General features: G+C 32.3%; 1 protein-coding gene across 15 annotated transcripts in view; it reads right to left on the bottom strand.

The window, feature by feature from the left end:
• The window catches only part of MYCBP2 (MYC binding protein 2), a 244475-nt gene that overhangs the window by 158957 nt on the left and 63968 nt on the right, over window positions 1-21550 (bottom strand). For 13 of the 15 annotated variants that reach the window (XM_074329400.2, XM_074329402.2, XM_074329405.2 and 10 more), the window contains exons 15-20: window positions 19438-19642; window positions 17022-17167; window positions 16510-16611; window positions 9074-9181; window positions 2533-2652; window positions 1527-1608 (exon numbers count right to left, since the gene is read on the bottom strand). In XM_074329400.2, coding sequence (XP_074185501.2) covers window positions 1527-1608; window positions 2533-2652; window positions 9074-9181; window positions 16510-16611; window positions 17022-17167; window positions 19438-19642 — 763 coding nt within the window. Of the gene's footprint in view, window positions 1-1526; window positions 1609-2512; window positions 2653-9073; window positions 9182-16509; window positions 16612-17021; window positions 17168-19437; window positions 19643-21550 lie in introns of those variants that run through there. The other 2 variants (XM_074329406.2, XM_074329412.2) reach the window with 2 other exon arrangements.

The raw sequence follows: 21550 nt of genomic DNA, 5'->3' as shown, positions 1-21550 counted from the left end.
AATGAGTCAAGTCTGGCCTGAAGCTGCCCTAATTATCTCCAGACTTGATAAACAAGCCTGGTTTCAGTGGTGGGAGGCCACACGCGTGCATCACTCAGATCTTTAAGACAACCTGCTACAGGGAGCAGAGTTGACCCCCCCCCCATGCTGCCCCTTTGGGTCCCTATGGCCGTTCTTTCCCTGGATGCTAACACCTGTGCTGAGCACGGTAAAGGTATTAAGACAGGCCCATCCTGCCAGTTTAAGAGTCCTCCAAAGGCAACCTTAGCTTGAGGACACCCCACTGGCCTTGCTGAAACTATCTTAGAGCTGCACTATAATCTAGACTCTTCCTGCTCTATCTATCCTTTTTCCTGCTTTGTTTATCCCACAGGGGTCAGACTTACATTGTGTCTGGAGGTTTTCCTTGTCTAGTTCTACTTTTTTCCCTTCTATCTTTCGCACAAGTTTTCTACCAATAAATTATTCGCACATCTAATCCTAAGCATCTTCTTCTTGGAAGAACTGAACTAATAAAGATGGATTTTCTATACGTTTGACCAAAAACACCTTCACTATATTAGCAGGATATAGATTCAACCGCTGTAATGGAAGCCAAAATAACAGGGATTTAAACAAGATAAAGGTTTATTTCTCTCTTGGTTAAGTATCCAACTGCAAGGAAGGAGCTGACATGGCTCCATGGTGTCAAGGGTCCAGACTCCTTGTACTTTGCAGCTCTGCCATTCTCAATACATGGTTTCCAACTTAAGATCGCTGTGATGACTTCTCCAGTTCCCAACACCATGCATGGATTCCAGGCAGAGAGCTGGGAGGGAAGAAGCGGAAATGGAAGCATATCCCACCCCTCTAACAGCAGGATTCCAAAGCTGCACCTATCTCTTTAGTTCACACAGCCTTATCTGGCTGCAATGGGAGTAGAAACATTGTGAAGTCTTTGGCTGCGTGGTCATGTCACCAACTCAAACTCCACTATCAAGTCAATGGGGAAGAACAAATATTAGGAAATGGCTAGTAGTCTTTACCACGATTAGTTCCTTATTATGCTGAATAAGTCAAAACAGTTTCTCTGAGAGACCATTATGTTTAGTTTGAAAATTATTCAAAAGCGTCAATGACTTTCTGTTAATTTTAGACCAAAATTTCAAAACAGACAACATCAAGAAATATGAATGAATCTACTACTCATTTTTTTAAATGCAATTTGGGGATAGTCATTGTCCTTTCTATGGCCATGACAACCTTCAAAAAGACAATAATTATTAAGAACACAGTAGAATTTTGTGGTAATCATAATCACTCACATTTTGAATGTATAAGATGTAAATCAACTTTTCTTCTGAAATTACAAAATCATCTATCCCCACAAAAGCACTGAACCACAAAATCAAGAACCACCAATAATGTAAGGACCACACTATATAAAATAGTGGTATAAATACTATTTTAGGTATGGAAATATATAGTTAGAAAGAAACAGGAAGAAAAGAAAACAGAAAACAGTATCTTGACACAAGTTATAGTACCTGGAACTGACGTCTCCGTGTCCTAACTGCCCATGCTGCCCGTATCCAAATGTATAGACATCTCCATTTTCCATTAAAACCACTGAAACCAAAATACAGAGTTTTATTTTTTCATTATATGTAGTTTATATTTCTATCACACCATACTGAAAGCAGTGTAATTGTCACCACTTTGAGCACTATTTGTGCTCACATGGGCAATTGAGCACAAATTTACATTTAATAAAAAATAAATATGATTTCAGTTCTTTAAAATATTTTTATAGGCTATAAAAATACAATGTTTTTCATGATACATACTTTAAAATTTGTATAAATTCCATTTAATAACACTAATATTTAATAAAACATTGGTTTGGGTCAACTGTAAAATTTTTTTAATGAGTAACTCCATATAAAATATTGTCGTCTCATATCTAGGATAATTATATAGGTAGCAGATATATTTGCACTCTATTTAATTACGTACAATATCAATGAAATGTCAGAACTTTAATACCTGTCAGTGATTTATCAAATAAGGAATTATACCTAGCATCAACGAATTTAACATTTTTTATTTTTATAAAGGCTAAATATACAACCTAAGCCACATAACCCAAATGCAATACTTTACTAAAAATTTATTTTTTAACATTAAAAAAGTTAATTTGTTGGTGCACATTTCTCCTTGCGTAACAAAATATGAGACTAGAGTATAAAAATCACAGAATTCTAGAGTTAAAAGAAATTTCAGGGATTCTTTCATCTTCAGAAATTTCCTGAACTGAATTATAAGTTCATCAGAAGACACTAACAGTCAGATCTCTGCACAAGTACCCACTACATCATACCAAAGGTTTTAAAAGGAATTCTGTAATAAATAGGAAGCTTTAATAGATTTGAGAGATATTGCCACACGATAGCTTTTAACACACAATGAACAGATACACTGTCTAAACTAAACAAACAAATGATGTAGCACAATTGTAAAAATGTCGTTATACCCTAAAGTTCCAGCTGCTACCTGAATGGTGAAATCCACAGCTGACTTGTACAGCCCGCAGCTCACAGTCAAACCGCACAGAGCCGGGAGGATACGTTGTGATTTTGCTTGCATCCTTTTCTCCTCGTTCTCCACTTCCATCTGTAAGTGTTACAATGTGTAATTAAGCCATTATTCATCTTCACAATAAAATTTCAAATCAGTTTACTATGGAAGAACAAGAGAAACATGTTAAAAGAAACAAGCAAGAAGAATCTGCAGCTGTTAGAAGTGATAGATCAAGAATCTACCTGCAAAGAAGCAATTTTGAAAGATAATACTATATACTTCTGTTTGTAAATATCACTAAATCAATAAAAACAAAGATCTGGTTATGAATAAAACCTATTAAGCTAATCAGTTATGTAATGTAAACAGGTCATTAAATAGAAACAAAATTCTACATGTAATAATTTATATGGAAAAATTTAGTTTGCACAAAAAATAACTGCATGCAAAGTCATTTAACAATTATTTTAAACTTAGTGATATTGTTAGTACTAGTCATTAAAAAAAAAAATTCTAGTTGATTCACAAACACCTGGGACTCTTCCAAAGACAACTTTAGCTTGAGGACACCCCACTGGCCTTGCTGAAAGGCCAAACACAGAAAGGCTACTCTGTCCACCAGTATTTTACTAACCTCAATTAAACTTTAAAAAAGTTGTAAACACCAAATAGTTTTATCCATTATATTACAGCTCAATGGCTTACTCTGATTCATCTTTCCCGTCCCACCTGCTCCTCAGCCATTCTGCTTTGTGGCCTTCTTCTGGCTCACAATCACTAACTCCTCTCAACCAAACCTTTCTTCTTTTCACTCCTTACCTTCTTATCATTTCCTCCCTTAAGCTTTCTTTAGCCCTTCCCTGGTTTCTACACTTGGCTTTGAATATTCTGGCATTCTAACTGTAACATAAAAACCAACACATTCCAGAATATACAACCTTTATTTGGAATGTGTAAATAAGGGAGACAACTTACTTTTCCTCATCTAAAACTACACATCACTAGACTATGACCTCCATATCATCAAGATTCAAATTCCTTGCACATTGAATACATGTAAAACTAACAGGAATTTCAAATGGTCAACTAGTCTAAGCCACTCTCTTGTGCCAAAACAACTCTACATAAATGTGTACAATATGCAGATACACAGGTAGATCTACAGACACATTATTAATTCTGTATTTTCATTGCCCATTTTAAAACACTAAGCAGAATAACATCAAATCATTTCATGGTTCACATTACCCTTTTATAGCTAATATTTCTAACCTCTAGTGATAACAAGGTAAGACAAAATTGGCCTAAATTATAGCCTAACTTCTATAACTAAATGACTATCATTTTGAAAAGCTTTAAACTCATAACACTAGGACAGTAAAACCTCACTAATTCGGAATAACATAGAATGGGTTGGCCTACATGACATACTGAAAAGGTCTTAATCAGAGAACATTTAAGTACAAATTCAATTTTATTACCTTCAAGCAGTACAGATTATAGATTAAACTAAATGCTACAATAAATAAAAGGTGGTTACCTACATTATAATTCAAAATAGGCCTATATTACATAAAAATGTACCATAAACATAAAAGTCCTTTAACATACAAGAATTAATTGCTGGACCCAGAGGTTGAAGGCACGTTGAAGGAATCCTTCATTTCTTGAGCCCTTGGTTTGAAAAGCTAGTGATTTTAGACAGGTTTCCCCTTAAAAGTATGACCCTGAAAATTCAGAGGAAGAAATTATTTTGAATTTTTTACTCAAAAAAAAAAAATCACAAATACTACATCTGAAATATCATAAATTCTGAATTAGTGAGAGGTTTTACTATAAATAGGATAGAGAATATGATTCCTCTTCTGCTAAATTATCTAACGTGGGTTTGCCAAATAAAGCTGCAAGAAAGGATGGGCTACAAAAAAAATAAAAAATAAAGAATCAGAGCATTTGGTTTTATTCTATCCAAAACGAAATATACTCTTAGTTCAAAGACTCCTCATCTTGGAAAGAGTGTAGAATAGTTAAATACAAACAAGGGCCTATACAAAAATAAATATGCAGTTTCCAAAGACAATGTAAATAAGATGACAGATGTGTAGAAATTTCACAGCTTTATCTCAACTGGTAAAAATATCTAATTATTAAAACCAAACCTGATTTAACACAGAAAACAAATTGTGTTTATATGATTTTGCCAGACTTAATTAAATTCAATATTACAAGTATCATTCCACTTTATATAAATGGATTGATGCCTAGTTAGAATCTTTTACTTTGGAATTTGCCCACTCCCTTGAGTCAACGATTAAATATAAACACAAATCCTACAATAGAGACATAAAATCTGGGAAAGAGAAATAAAAGGCTGGTAATTTACTGATTAAAACCATAGCAATTAAAAGAGTTATAGCTATTATTTAAAGGTAAAAATAATACCAGAAACATTTTGTTCGAGTTCATCTAAACAAACCTGTTATCTATATAGTTTCTTAATTATTACAAATGGTGAAAATATTATTACAAGTAAAAATAAATAGGGATGAGGTTGTTGATCATTAGCAGCAGCAGTGGAGGAATTTTAAAATATACATACACAACTATATCTGGTATTTGATGCCAATTAAAAAATGAAGTATAATTCTAATAATTTAGAAATTTATAAAAGTATATCAAAGAAAAAAGGTACCTAATAAGTAGCTAAAAATTTAGTGTGAATTCCAAGAATCAGCAAGTGAAATTCAGGAAGATTAATTTTGCTCAAGCTCATTATTATTCAGTGAAGTGTTAATGAGTAGCAATAAAATTAATCTCAGATTTGTAGGAAAAATTTGGTCTGAACATTCTTATAAATGGCCATTTAGGAATAAGTATATCCATATTTACCCTAATATAAGTATGTTCATACATATTTCTTGTGATATTGAAACTCTAACAGCTATAAAGTTTTAACAGATATGTATCTAAAATATTGTCTCTGTGTGTATATACGTTATATATAGCTTATTTATATATTTATGTATACACATAGAGAAAAGAGGATTCAGTATCAAAATGACTTAATTTTAATTTTCATTTAAATCTACACTTTTTGGGGTAATCTTTTGGTCATGCATATCACAAAAAGTATCACAAAACACAATGAGCACTTTGAGCAAAATCACTAAAATAAAACAGCAAAGTAGTAGCAACTATAATTTGCTAAACAATCTGTGCTACATAAACACTGTGAAAATTTAAATAGTAAACTGGGAAGTGCTTTTGGGAACTGGAGTCTCAGAGAGCTGGACTGGAATTCTGGTTCTACTATTTACTAGACAACTGGACATTGGACTTTGCAAGTCTTAGCTTTCCCATCTGTTAACATAGCAATAACGGTACATTACTTCACAAGGCTCTTACGAAGATTAAGTGAGATAATGTATGAAAAGTGCTCAATCAATATCCACTACTTTTGCTTTCTTTAATCAATATAATAATCTGATAACATAGGTATTGTTATTCCATTTTACAGTTGGGAAAACTAAGGCTTAGAGGGAATAAGTAACCATCCCAAAGTAATAAATGGTAGAGCAGTTTTGGAGTTTGATAAAAAATAAGACTCACGCGTTTTTACCACCAAAAATAACTGACAACGTCAATCTTTTTGTAAAAATAAACTAATTACACATTTAACAAACCTCAAATTTTGTACTTTTAGCATAATTCTAAAAGAGAAAGCAATTCAATTCAAATAATTAAAGCAGTATTCATGGAGGATTTCTAGTTGTAAAAAAAAATACATATAAATACATACATATATGTATATATGTATATATATTCATATATATACGTACACACACGTATGTATTTATATATACCCTCATCTGTATCTTATATTAAACTTCATATCGACATAATCAATTAGGAATTACCATTCTTATTTTTAAAATAAGAAAATGAAAGCCAAACAGATTAAGAAATTTATGAATGGCCACACAATTCTGGTAAATGATAATTTTAGGATTAAAACTAAAGCCTAATTCCAAAGGCTATAATATTTCCATTTCTAAACAGAAACAGACGTGAAGAAACACACAGATGTTTGTAAGTGTGCTGGGTTTTCACACCAGTCACTTCAAGACAGCTATCAAGACTGTCTCCAGAACAATTCAGATGTTCCTAAGTAGGAACACTGTATTAAAATCTTTTCCTATGTAAGGTGCTGAACAGCTGAAACAAATGTTAACCCAGGGGTCTGTTTGAAATATAGTCTATGGTTACACTTTTAAAATAACTTACTGTATGTTATATGAATTAGATGTTATACTTATTGATTCAGCCTTACATACTCTTATTTTGCCTCTAGTCAAAATTTGCTTGTATAGAATGAATTCCATGACCTTCTCTGAATTCTCTCCAATCAGCCAGAAGCTCTCCAACTTTCCATCTTAGAACTCACTCTTGTTAACAATAAATCCACAGTTCTTACCTTCCACACATCCAAACAAAATAGTCATACTCTAGGAAATTTTAACTATTATCATCCTACGATTTATACCACCGATATAATTAAATGTAACACAGAACACAATAAATTTCAAAGTGGAAAACAAATAGGGTAAGAAAATAGAGAAAAATATATGTACAAAAAACACTTATTAAAAGATGTAGCAAGAGTAAAAAGCAGTGAATGATGAGATGATTAAATGACAGGGAAAATGAATGTAAAAGACGGTAAGGGGGGAGAGAATTTGTGGGTGCACAGAAATTAGTAACTGTCAAGTTAATACTCTGTATAAAATAGGGCACCATTGCTTACACTTTAAACTTAAATTTTCGTGGTAAAGAGATTAAATTGTTTCACTCAATAAAACCATAAAATCTGATGTTAAAAAACTGGACCTACACTATAATACTATAAAATAAGTCCTTCCAAAGAGGTTACTACAAGTAACCCTGTGACAGACGAGATGGAATAAGTCTATTGTGTAGCTATTGTTGAGTAATTTCTATAGCTAATCAATGTGACATTGTCTGTTTTAAATTTGCAAATTTAGTCTCCACTTAGCATTTCATTTTAAATTTTTGGAATAATGAAGATGTTTGTCCATAGATACTAAAATGGACCTGAAAAAGTTTTAAAATGTTTCATGAAAAAGTGAATATTTAACCTCAGGTAAAGTATTAGGAAAACTTCAGTGTTTTATAATTGGGAGGAAAAAGACACTAAGAAAATCTGTTCTAACAGTGGCATAGTAGAAAATATGAGACCAGAGATTCTGGCAATAACTACAATAACTTACATAGCATACCCAAAATATTGTTCCTTATATTTAAATATTTATGGTATTGACAAAGCACTTAGTATATACAGCAATCACAAATTTTACTATGGTTAATAGCAATAGATTTAAAATACTCTCATTTTTTAATTCTACTGAAAATAAGTAGTACTCTATTTGTGTGTGCTTTTACTAAAACCAGAAATTTTTGTCTGTTTTGTGTTTTTGCTTTGAGTGGCAAACTGATAACATTAGAGAAGCAAATAAAGTGATTATAATATATTGTATGTGAAAGTTTAAAAATAAAATTAGTCTATAATTATACAGTTTTACAGCAAAAAAAATAAAACACAAAACATTAGTTGGATTAATTTGGCTATGTGGACTATGTGTTTTTAAAACGTTCTATTCTGTTTGGTGAAATTTACCTTAAACATTTAGGAAAATAGTAACTGTAACTTGCACTAATCAAAGAGGCCTGGTTCACATGCCAGGATTCAAGGCAGAATTAATATATAAATTTATAAATTATCTGTATGAAATACTTTCCTGATTTTAGTTGACCCATAACCTGTGGTTTAAAAGAAAATAAGCTTGATTTAGGAATATTTTAAATTAAGCCATAACTCTTATACCTCAAAGAACTGTGTATAACAGATTCCTAGTCAGTTCCAGACTTGTTGAGACCTCTCACAGTTCCTGAGCACTACGGTCAACATAACTCAGTCTCTGCTTACACCTATCATATTTGACCTTCAAACATCAAATAAATCGTGTGTTTTGTATATAAACTTTAACATTAAAACAATGGAAAAGTGTCATAGCAGTCAACTCATTATTACTTTATACACTGAATTTAGTAATTTTGTTAATTCTAAAGCAAATAAACAGCATTAACAAAAAAAGTACAATGCCAGATGGTAGTCATCTAAGAACAGATAATAAAGGATAAAAACAGAAAGCAATTATTACTTTTTCCACCTTCCCTTAACATTATTGAATTTGAAAATGGAAAAAAAAAAAAAAATTTTTAAATGTCTTCTTAAAGTTAACAAAAAAAATGAAATAAAATTGATAGTCATTGACAAACAGTACGACTTTCAACATGTTCTTTCTCCTCAGGCTATATAATAATGACAGAAGTAAAGTAGAAGAATTAGGGTTGTGCATTTTCCCAGAGACAAAATTCAAATGAGTGGAAGAAATTGGGAAAGTTTCCCACCTAGTTGATAAGGAAGTCCAAATACCTTTGTGCTTGTCCCGTTTATGCTTTAGCTGTGCTGGATGGGATCTGAGTCTGGCTAGAGCCTGTTCTCGATGATTCATAAATATAGGACCAGCAAATACAAGGGGGCCTGAGGAGAAACATTTTGTATGTGCATAGAAAAGCTCACAAAATGAAAACACTACAATGAACAAAAATAATTCAAACTAAAAAGCATGGAAATTTGTTCTTTACTGTTTTGGACATTATACTTTTCTCCCAAATCCCCCATGTTAATCCTCCACCCCCAACCATAACCTGTTCACCATTCCATACACAATTTCAGTATCTTAAATATCTTTAATATCTTATAGTTACATAGCAAAAATCTTTTATAGTTATAAAATGATCAGATAGTAACGGTCTCAAATAATAAGAAAGTATAATTACAATAAATAAAATATTTAATCTTACAAATTTTATTTTACAAATATTTTAACATATCAAACTTACTAAAGCATACATTCATTAAAAACAGATACCTTTCCTATTGATGTACCAAAAAACAACTAATTTTTATATTAATGATCAAATTTAAACAAGGTCAAGATTAAATATACATACCACTCTTGCTACAAAACCAAGATAAATGCTTTTGACTTAACTACATTCTGTCATAGAGGTAAGAAAACAAGATGGCCAAACACAAAACAGACACAAAAAATTACTATGATCTGATACACACACAAACACACACACACACACACACACACACACACACACACACACACACAGAAAATCACTGTTTTGTAAAGACAGAATTGTAGCTGTATTTGATTTTCTAAACATGATAAATATAATTTTGTGCATAATGTCTGTAACCTGATACACAAAAACAGGAACACGGATAAACTGAGCTTCAAATTTATGCTAAAGAATCCCAGGAATCTAAACCCAATAACATTTATTAAATCATTTCTTTCTGAAGCTCCACTATGAACTTATTCATACATACACAAATACATACTCATATAGATTACAGTTATTTCCCCTGCATAATATTCAAGGGAAAAATGTATACACAATTAATTTAAATAAAATTTTAAAGTTGCTTTCCCCATTATCATTTAGCTGGAGAAGAAACTTTATACCTTAAAATTTCAGTTCTTTTCTCATAGAACAGAACTACAACTTCCTTGAGTTTTAGCAACATTAAAAATACCTGCAAATTTCAAAACACTCTAAGTATGACAGTTGAGAAGTTACCAGTATTTGAAAAGAAAATTGACAGTATATGAGCACTGAACATTTTTAATTAAGACAAGTTTCATCATGATTCTCTACAGATCTTCAGCTATAATGAATTTTTCTAACCATGGAACACAATGGAACAAAATGAAACTACTGCCCTGTTATAAAATTTGACATATGTCAAATTAAACACCAAAGTACCCTTCATTAAATATTAAAAAATTGGTAGAAAAGGTATACTTTAATTATGTCTTAAGTATGTATAAAAAATACAAGCAGCACCAATTCTATGAAACACCAAGAATATTATCTATCATGACTAGATAGAAATAACACTGTTAATTGTTGCAAAAATTAATAAGAATAACTAATACAGGTGATGCTAGAGGAAAATGCCACATTCATACATTAGTTTGGATAAATTCCAAACTAACATTTAAAAAACAACTTGAAATATCTATTAAAAATTTAAAACATAAACATTCTCTGGCCCAGATAGTCTATTTCTGGGAAACTATGAACAAAAACTCCAATATATCCAATACATATGGCTAGAAGTTTAAGAGTATTTATTATAGCAAAACATACAAAACCCTAAAAAATAACCTGAATGCCCATCAACAAAATAACAGTTGAAAAAACTGAAGTATAGCCATATTATGAAATGTTATCTAGCTACTAAGTAGAATGTGGTAGATCCATATTTACTGACCTAATGTGTGTATTATAAAATGAAAAAAAGATGTTACAAAGATTGCATATATAATACAGTATCATTTTTGTAAATAAACATATGACTATTTTTTCACACATGCATAGATATCCACCCATAATTATATTATAATGGATTAAGACATGGAAGTATAAATATTGGACTAAATCTCATTTGCTTGGTGGAGGAAAATGGCAAGGCAAGGAAAAAACACTAGTAACATATAAAAATGTATATACTGTAACTAAGCAAATATTCAAAACACAAAATTCAGTCAGTGGTGCAATTAGAAATGTGTAAAACTTGATTAGAAGATGACAATGAAATAAAAACAATAATTTAATTAAAGGATAGGTTTGTGGAAATCCTTTGACCTAAACTCCTGTATTACTTTAATATGGCATTGCAATAAAGTATGAAAATTTTTTTCTGATATAACATTAAGGGGAAAAAACAGAATACTGTATCACAGTAGTGTGAAATGATAATACAACAACAATTCAATTACTTTGAAATTAGAGAGACAAACTATAGTAAATTTGTTTCTACATTCTAATTTGTAACTATGGTAAATTGATTGTATTTCTATTAAAATGGAATCTGTTTTATTCTACATATGCTGTGGTGGATTTTGTTAATAATAACCGAAGTTTTGTGATTAGCATCCCAACGTTGTGAGAAAAGCAATCCAGCCAAGGCCAAGAATCAAATCCAGGAAGAATAGAAGTCAACTGAACAGCCTACAAGGACTAGCATCATCATCAAACATTTACTTAGAGCTCAGTAGTATGTCAGGAATTTTCACACATATCACTTAATTCCCATTAACATCCCTAGTTAAGTAGGTACAGTTGTAATCCCCACTTTAAAGGTAAGGTAAACTGAGGTTCAGAGTGGTTCAATTCCCAGTAAAAATTAAGAAGCCAGGCTTTGAACCAAAGTCTAACTTCAGAACCCATGCCCTTCACCACCATGCTATACAGTTGGATAATAATATAACTTATTATCCAAATGAGAACCTATTGAAGGCGCTATTAAGAAATATGCCCAGACAGAGGGCATAAAATGGGATTGGCAAACCAAGACATATGCATAAGCTCCCAGGCAAACCAAGACATACGCATAAGCTCACCCCATCTATTGCTCACCATTATGAAACTCTGATCTGACATTTAGGGGGAAAAGAAAGAAGGGAGCTTACTTGTGCTTAGTTTTTCTTACAATACAGCACTGACAGGAATTTAAAGATAAGATCATTGATACAATTTCCCAGTAGTCCTTCTAACAACTTAGAGAGCTATACTTGAAAATTCCACTGAACAAGCACTTCACTTATAAAGTTAATACAACTCTCAGAGAATTTATACATTAATCAACCCTATGTAATCTAAAAGTTACCACAAACTAAAAGTTATCACAAATGTCAATGAAATAAATCTGCAAATGAATATTATTGACTACATACAGAGGGTGCCCCAAAAAAAGTATACACATTATAAGAAAGGAAAAAACTGTATTAAAATTATGCTACTGGTAACCACTTTGAGCACCACTTATAATTGCAGAAGTCAAACGTGACTTGTATTCATCTTTTGTTTACAGTATATATTGAGTATTACAATTTTAATACAGTTTTCTTCCATTCTTAAAATGTGTATACATCTTTTTGGCACTCTGTATTTAAGAAAAATAGTATGTGGAAGATTAATATCATAAAAAATTGAAGACAAAGTTCCAAATTTATTAAAAAGCTGTAATAAGACTGCTTTTTTGGGGTTTCAATAGCACATTCCATTATAGAGACTATGTGTCATAAACAGGAGCTGAATTACATCAATAGGCCTAAGGCTCACTGAGCAAAGTTTTAATACCGTGTTTCCCCAAAAATAGGACCTAGCCGGACCATCAGCTCTAATGCATCTTTCAGAGCAAAAATTAATATAAGACCTGGCATTATATATTATTATATTATATTATATTACATTACATTACATATATTATATTAGACCCGGTCTTATTTTATAGTAAAATAAGACCAAGTCTTGTATCAATTTTTGCTCTACAAGACGCATTAGCTGATGGTCCGGCTATGTCTTATTTTCCGGGAAACATGGTATAAGAATGAGGTCCTAAAATTCTAATCAACTTTGAAACAATAAATAAGATGAGATAGATAAAATGAGCAAAATGATTTAACATAATATAATCCTGAAGTTCTGAAATTTCTACATAGGTAAAAGCCAATTACTAATGAGTATAATTACTAACATATTACTAAACTGTAAGTATCTAAAAAGTAACAAGGATAAAGGGGGTCAAATATATGGTGATGGAAGGAGAACTGACTCTGGATGGTGAACATTCAATGTGATATATAGATGATGTATTTTACAGAATTGTACACCTGCAACCTGTGTAATTTTACTAACCAATGTCACCCCAGTAAATCTAATGAAGATAAAAAATAATAATCAATCAATCAATAATAAATAGACAGTAACAAGTGTAGGCCAAGAAACAAAAAGACAAGATGTGTGGCAGTTGGAGCGCTAAAATTTGTCTGACATTCCTGTTCCTCATGAGGACAAAACAGGACTAACAATGGTCTCTAGCAAGGTGCCAAACAAGAGCCCTGCAACACTGTGCATGTGACTCAAATCTGTATCCAGGAACGTCACGCAGAAATTCTGCTTCCTTTGACTCACTTGATTCTTACGTAGAGGTTCATGGAACAAACTTTGAACATTACTGCCCTAGAGCAGTGGTTCTCACACTTCAGCACCATCAGAACCACCTAATGGGCTTGTTCAAACAGTTTCCTGGGCCTGCTCCCCAAGTTTCCGATTCCGTAAGTCTGGGGTGAGGCCTGAGAACAGGCAATTGTAGCAAGTACCCAAGTGATGCTGGTCCCGCTGAGATCACTTGAAAAATCACTGCCCTAAAATACTGAAAAGCATAGTACCTGAAAGAGATTCCTCCATCCAATGACAATAAAACCATTTTTAAAGAACAAAGGTAAAACATAAATGCCTTAGAACTAGACTATGTTTTTTAGAAACAATGGCTTCAGTTTTAAAACACAACTCTTATTTTGTTTATAGAGTAATATGCATATATTGGAAACCATTTAGGAAACAAATTGTAAACAACCAAATAAAAATCACCTATAAACTCACTTTCCAGTAAAAACAACTATTGACATTTTGATAATTATCTTTCTAACTTTTTCCTATGTAAATGTGGGTATATCTCTGTCTATATTTTGTTTTCTTATAAAAATTTGTTTTCTTATGAAATTGCTTGTAATGGAGTGTTGAGAAGGAACATAAAGATCATAAAAGTATCATATCACTGTATTGTTTTATAGTATAAAGATTTTCCAAAGCCACTGAATAAGAATCTGAAGTTTGACTTTTTAAAAACGGAAAAAATGTTCTTGTTTAAAAGTTATTTTTACAAAATAAAATGCACAAGCAGGCTTCTCCTTGCACAGTACTGTATTAACTGAAACACATGCATGATTCCACAGTAACCATGGTGACTGCAAAATAAGAACATAGTTCTAATATGCACGAATTTCAGTTAATTTCAGTAGCAGGCAAAGCAACAACTGCCATAATTAAGGTCCATAACGAAGATCTTAACCCATCAAGAAATTTACTACATATTTTGTTTTAACAAAAATGAAAGAGGATGGTATGTGTAAGAAAGAGCTCAACCGAAAAATAAAAATAAGACAAACCTTTTGTGCACCAGTAATTTGAAGAAGTGTTTGTATATATTGAGGAGTGCAGATGAAACTAATTTGTCACAAACCAACTGCCTGGAACCTAAATCTGTGTTTATAAAGTCAGATACTATAATGTAAGTTCTATAAAATTTTAAATGGAGGTTTTCTTTAACATTTAAAAGGTTAGAGTTTGTTTTAAAGGTCTTTGATGCATTTTAAAACAAATGGCAAAAGAACACTGTGCAATCACAAAGTTTTGTTGAATAATCAATGCAAAATCAATGTCCTTTTACTTCTGATATGCAGAAATATACTAGCTAGAGAAGAATAGCTTTTCATAGAGAAAGAAAAAAGATTAACAAGGTATACAGCATTAGGCAAGTGATTAAAGTTGTCATAAGAATTTGCTATACTTTGGTAGAAACATAAGCAATTGCTGGGTTTTGTAGGTCAATTCATATGAGTCAACCTAATATGTCCAAAAAAAGAAAAAACAGATAGTAAAAAGATACACTAAAAATTAACTTTAAGCAAATCATATCATTAAGGAATTATCACTCAATTAACATGTCATAAAAACCCAGAACTTAACTTTTATCCAATTTTCTACAAAACATTTAATGTGTAATTTCCCCACATATTTATATTATGTAAATAATGACAGTATATACATTAATCTCATTAAAGTCAATACTTTTATGTAAACAAAGCCAAACTAACTGCAAATATTCACTGTATCAATTAATAAACATTGCTTGTAAGGTACTATGAAGAACAATCATTAAGTTCCAAGCATATGTTTTACAACTTAAATTTAATAAAAACAGAATGTACCATGTGTGCTACGTATTTTACTACTTATTCCATTTTACATTAAAAAAAGAATGCTGATGGCTAAATAGGTAATAGATTCTATCTCATGTATCAAATATCATGTCATTTTTAGTAAGTATTTAAAATATACAATATCAGCAACTATTTCTAATCAAGAGTTTGCTGAGCAGCGGAATAAAATCACAGAACTGTATAATAATTTGTCTTAATCTTACAAAAAAGGTTCTACTGAACAAAAATAGCTTTAGTAATACTTATATTTATCTCTACTTGTTGGATATATACTAAAATACCTATTACAACCACAATTAAATGTATTTTTAGGCTGAGAAATGATTATCAACAATGAGGAAAACATAAGAAATCTATCTTTGCAATTAAAACCTGCAGACTCTCCAACTTACCCTTCTTGTACATAACCAAAATAAGATTTTTCCAGAATAAAATCAGACACATAAAGGCATAATTATGCATTGGATTGGAATAGAGAGTCATAGGACTATGCCCAAGTGATGATTATAAATGACCAGGAAAATAGGAAATAAAATACTATATTAAACTTGTTTATGGTGAAATAGATGAGTCCAAAATCTGGGTGAAGGAAAATTATTAAAATTTGTATTTTTTAAAAAGTTGCTAATAGTTTTTGATGCTTGGCAGATAGTACAACAATTCTTTTTTTTCTTTTTTTAACAGCTATATGCTATATTTATATAGCATATATAAATATTTATATATGCTATAAATATTCTACTGAATTAAACGTACGTTATCAGCACAATCATAAACATCCCGAATATTTTCATATTATTTTCATGAGTTATTAGAAGGTCACTAATTTTAATTTGTATTTCTTACCAAATCAGCCTATTCTGCAAACCTTTCAGTGGTCTCTCAGTATAGGGTTAGAAAACAAATTTTCATATACTTTTTCTCTGCAGCTACTTCTTACCTCTTCCTTCTTCTAATCTGTGTCTCCTGATTACTCGCTGCCGTTTTTCTTCTTGTCGTAACTGAAGGTGTTCTTCAATGTTAACCCCGGGTACTGGGACAGCTAGATGATTGGGGAAAAATAAATTAAATAAATAAATACATAAATAAATAAATTCTGTGTGTGTGTGTGTGTGGATGGATATCTATATATCTATATCCATCCACACACACACACACACACACACACACACACACACACACACTATATAAGATATGAGAGAACTGTATGAAATTTGGGAAATAAAAGCTAACAAAACTGTCTAAAACACAAGTTATTTTTATTGTAAGAATCTTAGCAAAAAACAGAAAAAGAACCTCATCCTTTAATTAATGACATAGTGTCAATTATCATAAAAGCAATATTGCATAATTAACTATCTTAATTTTCTAGCATATACCTAATAGAAATTTTTTAAGCTATCCAAATTACTGAGTTGAGGGCAAGATGTCTAGTACAGTAAAGCTAATTACCTAACAGAAGATCTAAAGGTATCATCTCTTTCACTGCATCCAGAATTCCTCTCTGTCTTGCCTCTTGACCATCCAACTCTCTTGCACAAGCCTTGCAACATCCACACACAGCACAGCCAGATTCTCCAGAACCACAACCACAGACCCTAAAAAACAAAAAACAAACAAAATCCATTAACTGAAATCTTTTTACTCTTTCCTTAAAACTCTTTCTATAACATTTTTTATGCAGTTTTAAGATTAAGTTAAATGAGTCAGCAATAAAATCACCCCTTCAGATCAGGGTCAGGATGTAGATTTTTAAGAAAAGGTATGAATAGATGAATAATTAAAAACAAGAATTTATTAAGCTCCTGATAGGCATAGTTGCTATATTTCTACAGAAAATGCAAATGTATTCTGTTATCTTCAAAGATGCTATAACAAATATTTTTAAAGTCTTCACAATTAAGATAACCACCAGCAGTTTTACTACTAAGTGGTCTGGATGGGTTGGTTGGTAAATAAACAAACATTCTTATCTACCAGGTAAGTTAAGAGAGGTCTGGGCAGCCTTCAGTGAGTGAGCCCGGCTTGCAGCTTCATACGCTACGACTCCTTTTCCCTCCCTCTCCTTTACATGCTACCATCTTCCATTCGCTCCTTTCACTGTGTTCAGTTACCTGTTATTTTTCCTCTTCTTTGTCCTTTTCATATTAGTTTGAACATATGGCATTTGATTATAACATAAAGAAGACAAGAACACGCCTAGAAGTTGGCAAGAGGGTCAGTGAACAACTAACTTCTTAGTCACACATTTTATAAATGCAGACGTCGTAGCTATATTAGTATTTGTTGACTCAGTCCCAAAAAACTTTGACAGCCTCGTTGAGCCTCTGGTTATCCAGGATCTACCCGGCAGGAGTTTTGAAAGACACAGCTAGGTGCCCTGTGAATCCTGGCTTTTAAACGGAAGCATTAATGACAATGTGCAGGATCCCTAACTACAGCAGTGAAAACTGCGGAATTGTCTGTGGGCACTATTTAAAAAATAACGCTTAATTCTAAATATAATCTAAGATATGCAGTCACAATTTTATAATAACTGAAGTCATTTTTAATAGTGCTTAGTGTCCTGGAACATATTCTTACGTTGACTTTATTCGTGTATTCACTTCTGCTCCATTAATAAAGAAATTATTGTACTGGGTTAGGAACTGTCCATTTAAATCTATAATTACTGGAAACTGATAATAAATCTCTGGGGGAAAGCATATAAAGAAGAATAATTAATTTTAGGAAGAACCAGAGAATTATAAATTCATTTATGATATTTATCAGTTGCTTCAGTTCTGAGGTTAGAGATACTCAATTTTAATGGAAATAGCTTGAGAGAGATCCAGGAGGATAAATTTCAACTCCTTGTAGAGGAAATATTATCGTTTCATGAAGAGAGCCAAAATATATGTACATTGCTAAAAAACGCAAATAAAAGGTACTGTTTAAAACTCATAATATTTCAATAGCCTAAGAGAAAAGGCCTGTTATATATGATCTATTTCACTGTGTTAGGCCATAATATAAACAAGGGAATATACTCATAGTAGATTGAGAAATTACATGGGAAGAAGCACCTGACTACTGAAGAGGTGTCAAATAGAGAGGTCAGAAGTGGCGGGGAGGGGGGAGGTCAGAAGACTCTTTCTTCACAAAATTTCCCTTACTTTCCAAAGTCAGCTAATTATCATAATTAATCTAATCTTACAAAGATCAGATCTGTCATAATTAATTTGATCTCACAAAGGATACCCCATTATGTTACATTGGCTATAAATGTCAATACAAAAATAAGAACCAAAATTCTCCCCAACATTCTAGGGAAAAACCTGCATTCTGATTCTGCCAAACTCACACATTAAATTTAAAATGACAATATAGGACCCTGGAAAAAAATAAGTGGTAGAAATAAGAGTAAAAAGGACAAACAGGTAAAATGCAACTTTAGAAGTGACAGTTCCTAGAACTCCTAAAATTACAAATAGTAAATTTAATTTAAAAGAAAATTATATATCCCTAATTGACTATGGTATCTGATAATTCTACTCAGAAAAGATTCATGTTCAACAAAAATGAATAGATTTTTGGCATCGAAGCAGTCTTAGGAAAAGAATACAAACGAAAGTACAGCCCAAGCCTTCAAAAAATTTATCACTTGTTTTAAATAATGGTTTAAATGAATCAAATGAAAGAAAAGCAACTTAAGTAAAAATGAAACTAAAATAGAAATTATTATAATAGAGAACAATTATGAGAATTATAAGTATATGCCAATATGCCTTTAAGACACACATACTAGAACATGCTGCAATCATTTTGGAATGTGTTCTGCACGTTTTCTACTACTATTTTATTTTTTCAGTGTGAATCACGTTCTTACCCTCCAGGAACTCTGTCTGGACGCCCACTACTGACACAGCTGGCTCCGTAACCGGTACAGTCTCCACAGACAGTACACACCATGCACTGCTCCAGCTTCCATTTATGCATGCCTGGAGGGCACATCATGGACTTCTCATCTTTTTCATCTAGCTCTTCTTCCAGGTCTTCATCCATTGCAGTGGCCATATTTTCAACTCCAAACCCTATTTGACAAATCAGTTTATAATTTTTATGTAGATTATGCCCATGTCTAAAAATCTGGTAATTAGATTTCCCAATTAAAAAATATATATCACATACTAATCCAAGTGAGTAACACAAAGGAATACTAAAATATAAGCGTGACAAAGGGACCACTAGGTACTACTACTAAGTGTCCCCCTCATTTCCTTTCGGCAAAAAGAACTGGGAGAGGCAGGAACATCTCTTAGCTGTTACTTTCTGTAGATCATACTTTTAATATTTTCTGATTTTAGTCCCTCCTTTCCATCCTCACGACTAGCACTTTTGTGCAACAGACCAAAGTCTCCTGATGACGCTCTGAGCTGAGTCCCTCCACTCTCAAACATCCTCCCATTGCTAGTAATCAGCTTCTTAAAACATATACTTGATCCTATGACTTCACAATTTACAAAGCTCCAATGTCTTTCTAAGGTTTTTAAAAGAACAAAAGTTCTCGGCAAGATAGAGGCAGTTCCACTGTAGCTCCCACCTCCTTTTGTCCAGACAAACTACATTGCACCTGGACCTCAGTTCCCTCCGCTTTCTAAACATCCCATGTCCTTCCACCTGCTCCGGCTCATTTCTGCTCCATCTGTTATGTTCCTACCTCATTTACCAGATGCCTTTTTCTTCTTCATCTACCAGAGAAACTCTTTTTAGCCTTCAAAAACTCAGCTCACAAGTCATTTCCTGCGAACACACTTACCACTTTTCCCAGAGAGCCAGCCTCTATCTCTTCAAAACCTGTTTATACCCGATTACAACTGATTTGTGCTATAATTCCTATTATTATTGTTATTATTGTTACAACGACTACTACTACTACTACTATTGAACACCTACTATGCCCTAGGCATTTCACCTTAAGGGAAAGATTAAGCAAAAATTCTTGTAAATGTCCATATTGTAAATAATTTCGGCTTTGTGGGCCATATAGTCCCTACCACATTTTTAAAAAATAACTTTTTACAAAGGTCAAATCCATTCTTAGCTGGGAGGGCCACACAGAAAACAGTCCACTGAGCAGATATGGGGTCGGTTATAGTTTGTAGACGCCTGATCTGGGCACTGAGGACTATGACGATGAACCATGATAAAGCTTATAATTTAGAAAGATACACATTAATCAAATAGCCATACAGAAAAGTGTAACTATACAACTGTGATATGATCATGAAGGAACATTTAGTGTTACAAGAGCATACAATGAAAGAGAAAATCAGTGGGAATCGAGTAGTTATTTTTTATGTTTGCCTTTCTTACTAAACTTAGATCCTCAAAGACAAAGTTACACCTTCCTCACCTTACCTCTTATCTTAGTCAACCTTATTCTCCTATCACTTACACTTATAACAGACTCAGTATAGATCTGTCTAATCAATAAATTAACTCAACAGAATATACAGCCTTTTTAAAAATTTTGCCACTTCTAATCTATGGACAGGCTGAAAATTTAGATAACCAAGTACTGGATATACGTATGTCTAGAGTTACAATAAAGCAATCCAGGAGAAGGCCCAAGTAACTCTATTTTTAATAACAACAATAGCTAAAATAGATTGAGCACTTACTTCTGTCCAGGTCTACAGGTATTACTCATTTAATCATCTAACAGTCCTGTAACTATTATCCTCAAATTGATCTCTAAATTCAAAGCAATGCCAATCACAATGCCAAGCAGAAAAACTGACTCTAATTCATATAGGAGGAAAAAGGCTCCAACCTGACTACATGAAGCAAAAATTTATACAGAAAAAAAAGAAATACTCGTCTTCAAAATTTAAAAATTACATGCAACATATGAACCATACATATAAAAAATAAGCCACAAGTCAGTCAAAGATATTTGCAACACGTACAACATAATATATAAACAATTCCTATAAATC

The sequence above is a fragment of the Rhinolophus sinicus genome, chromosome 16 (genome assembly GCF_057876585.1).
Source record: "Rhinolophus sinicus isolate RSI-liver-muscle chromosome 16, RSI-T2T, whole genome shotgun sequence".
NCBI lineage: Eukaryota > Metazoa > Chordata > Mammalia > Chiroptera > Rhinolophidae > Rhinolophus > Rhinolophus sinicus.
Note: the sequence above shows the minus strand (reverse complement) of the source record. Positions and strands in the feature narration are given on the sequence as shown.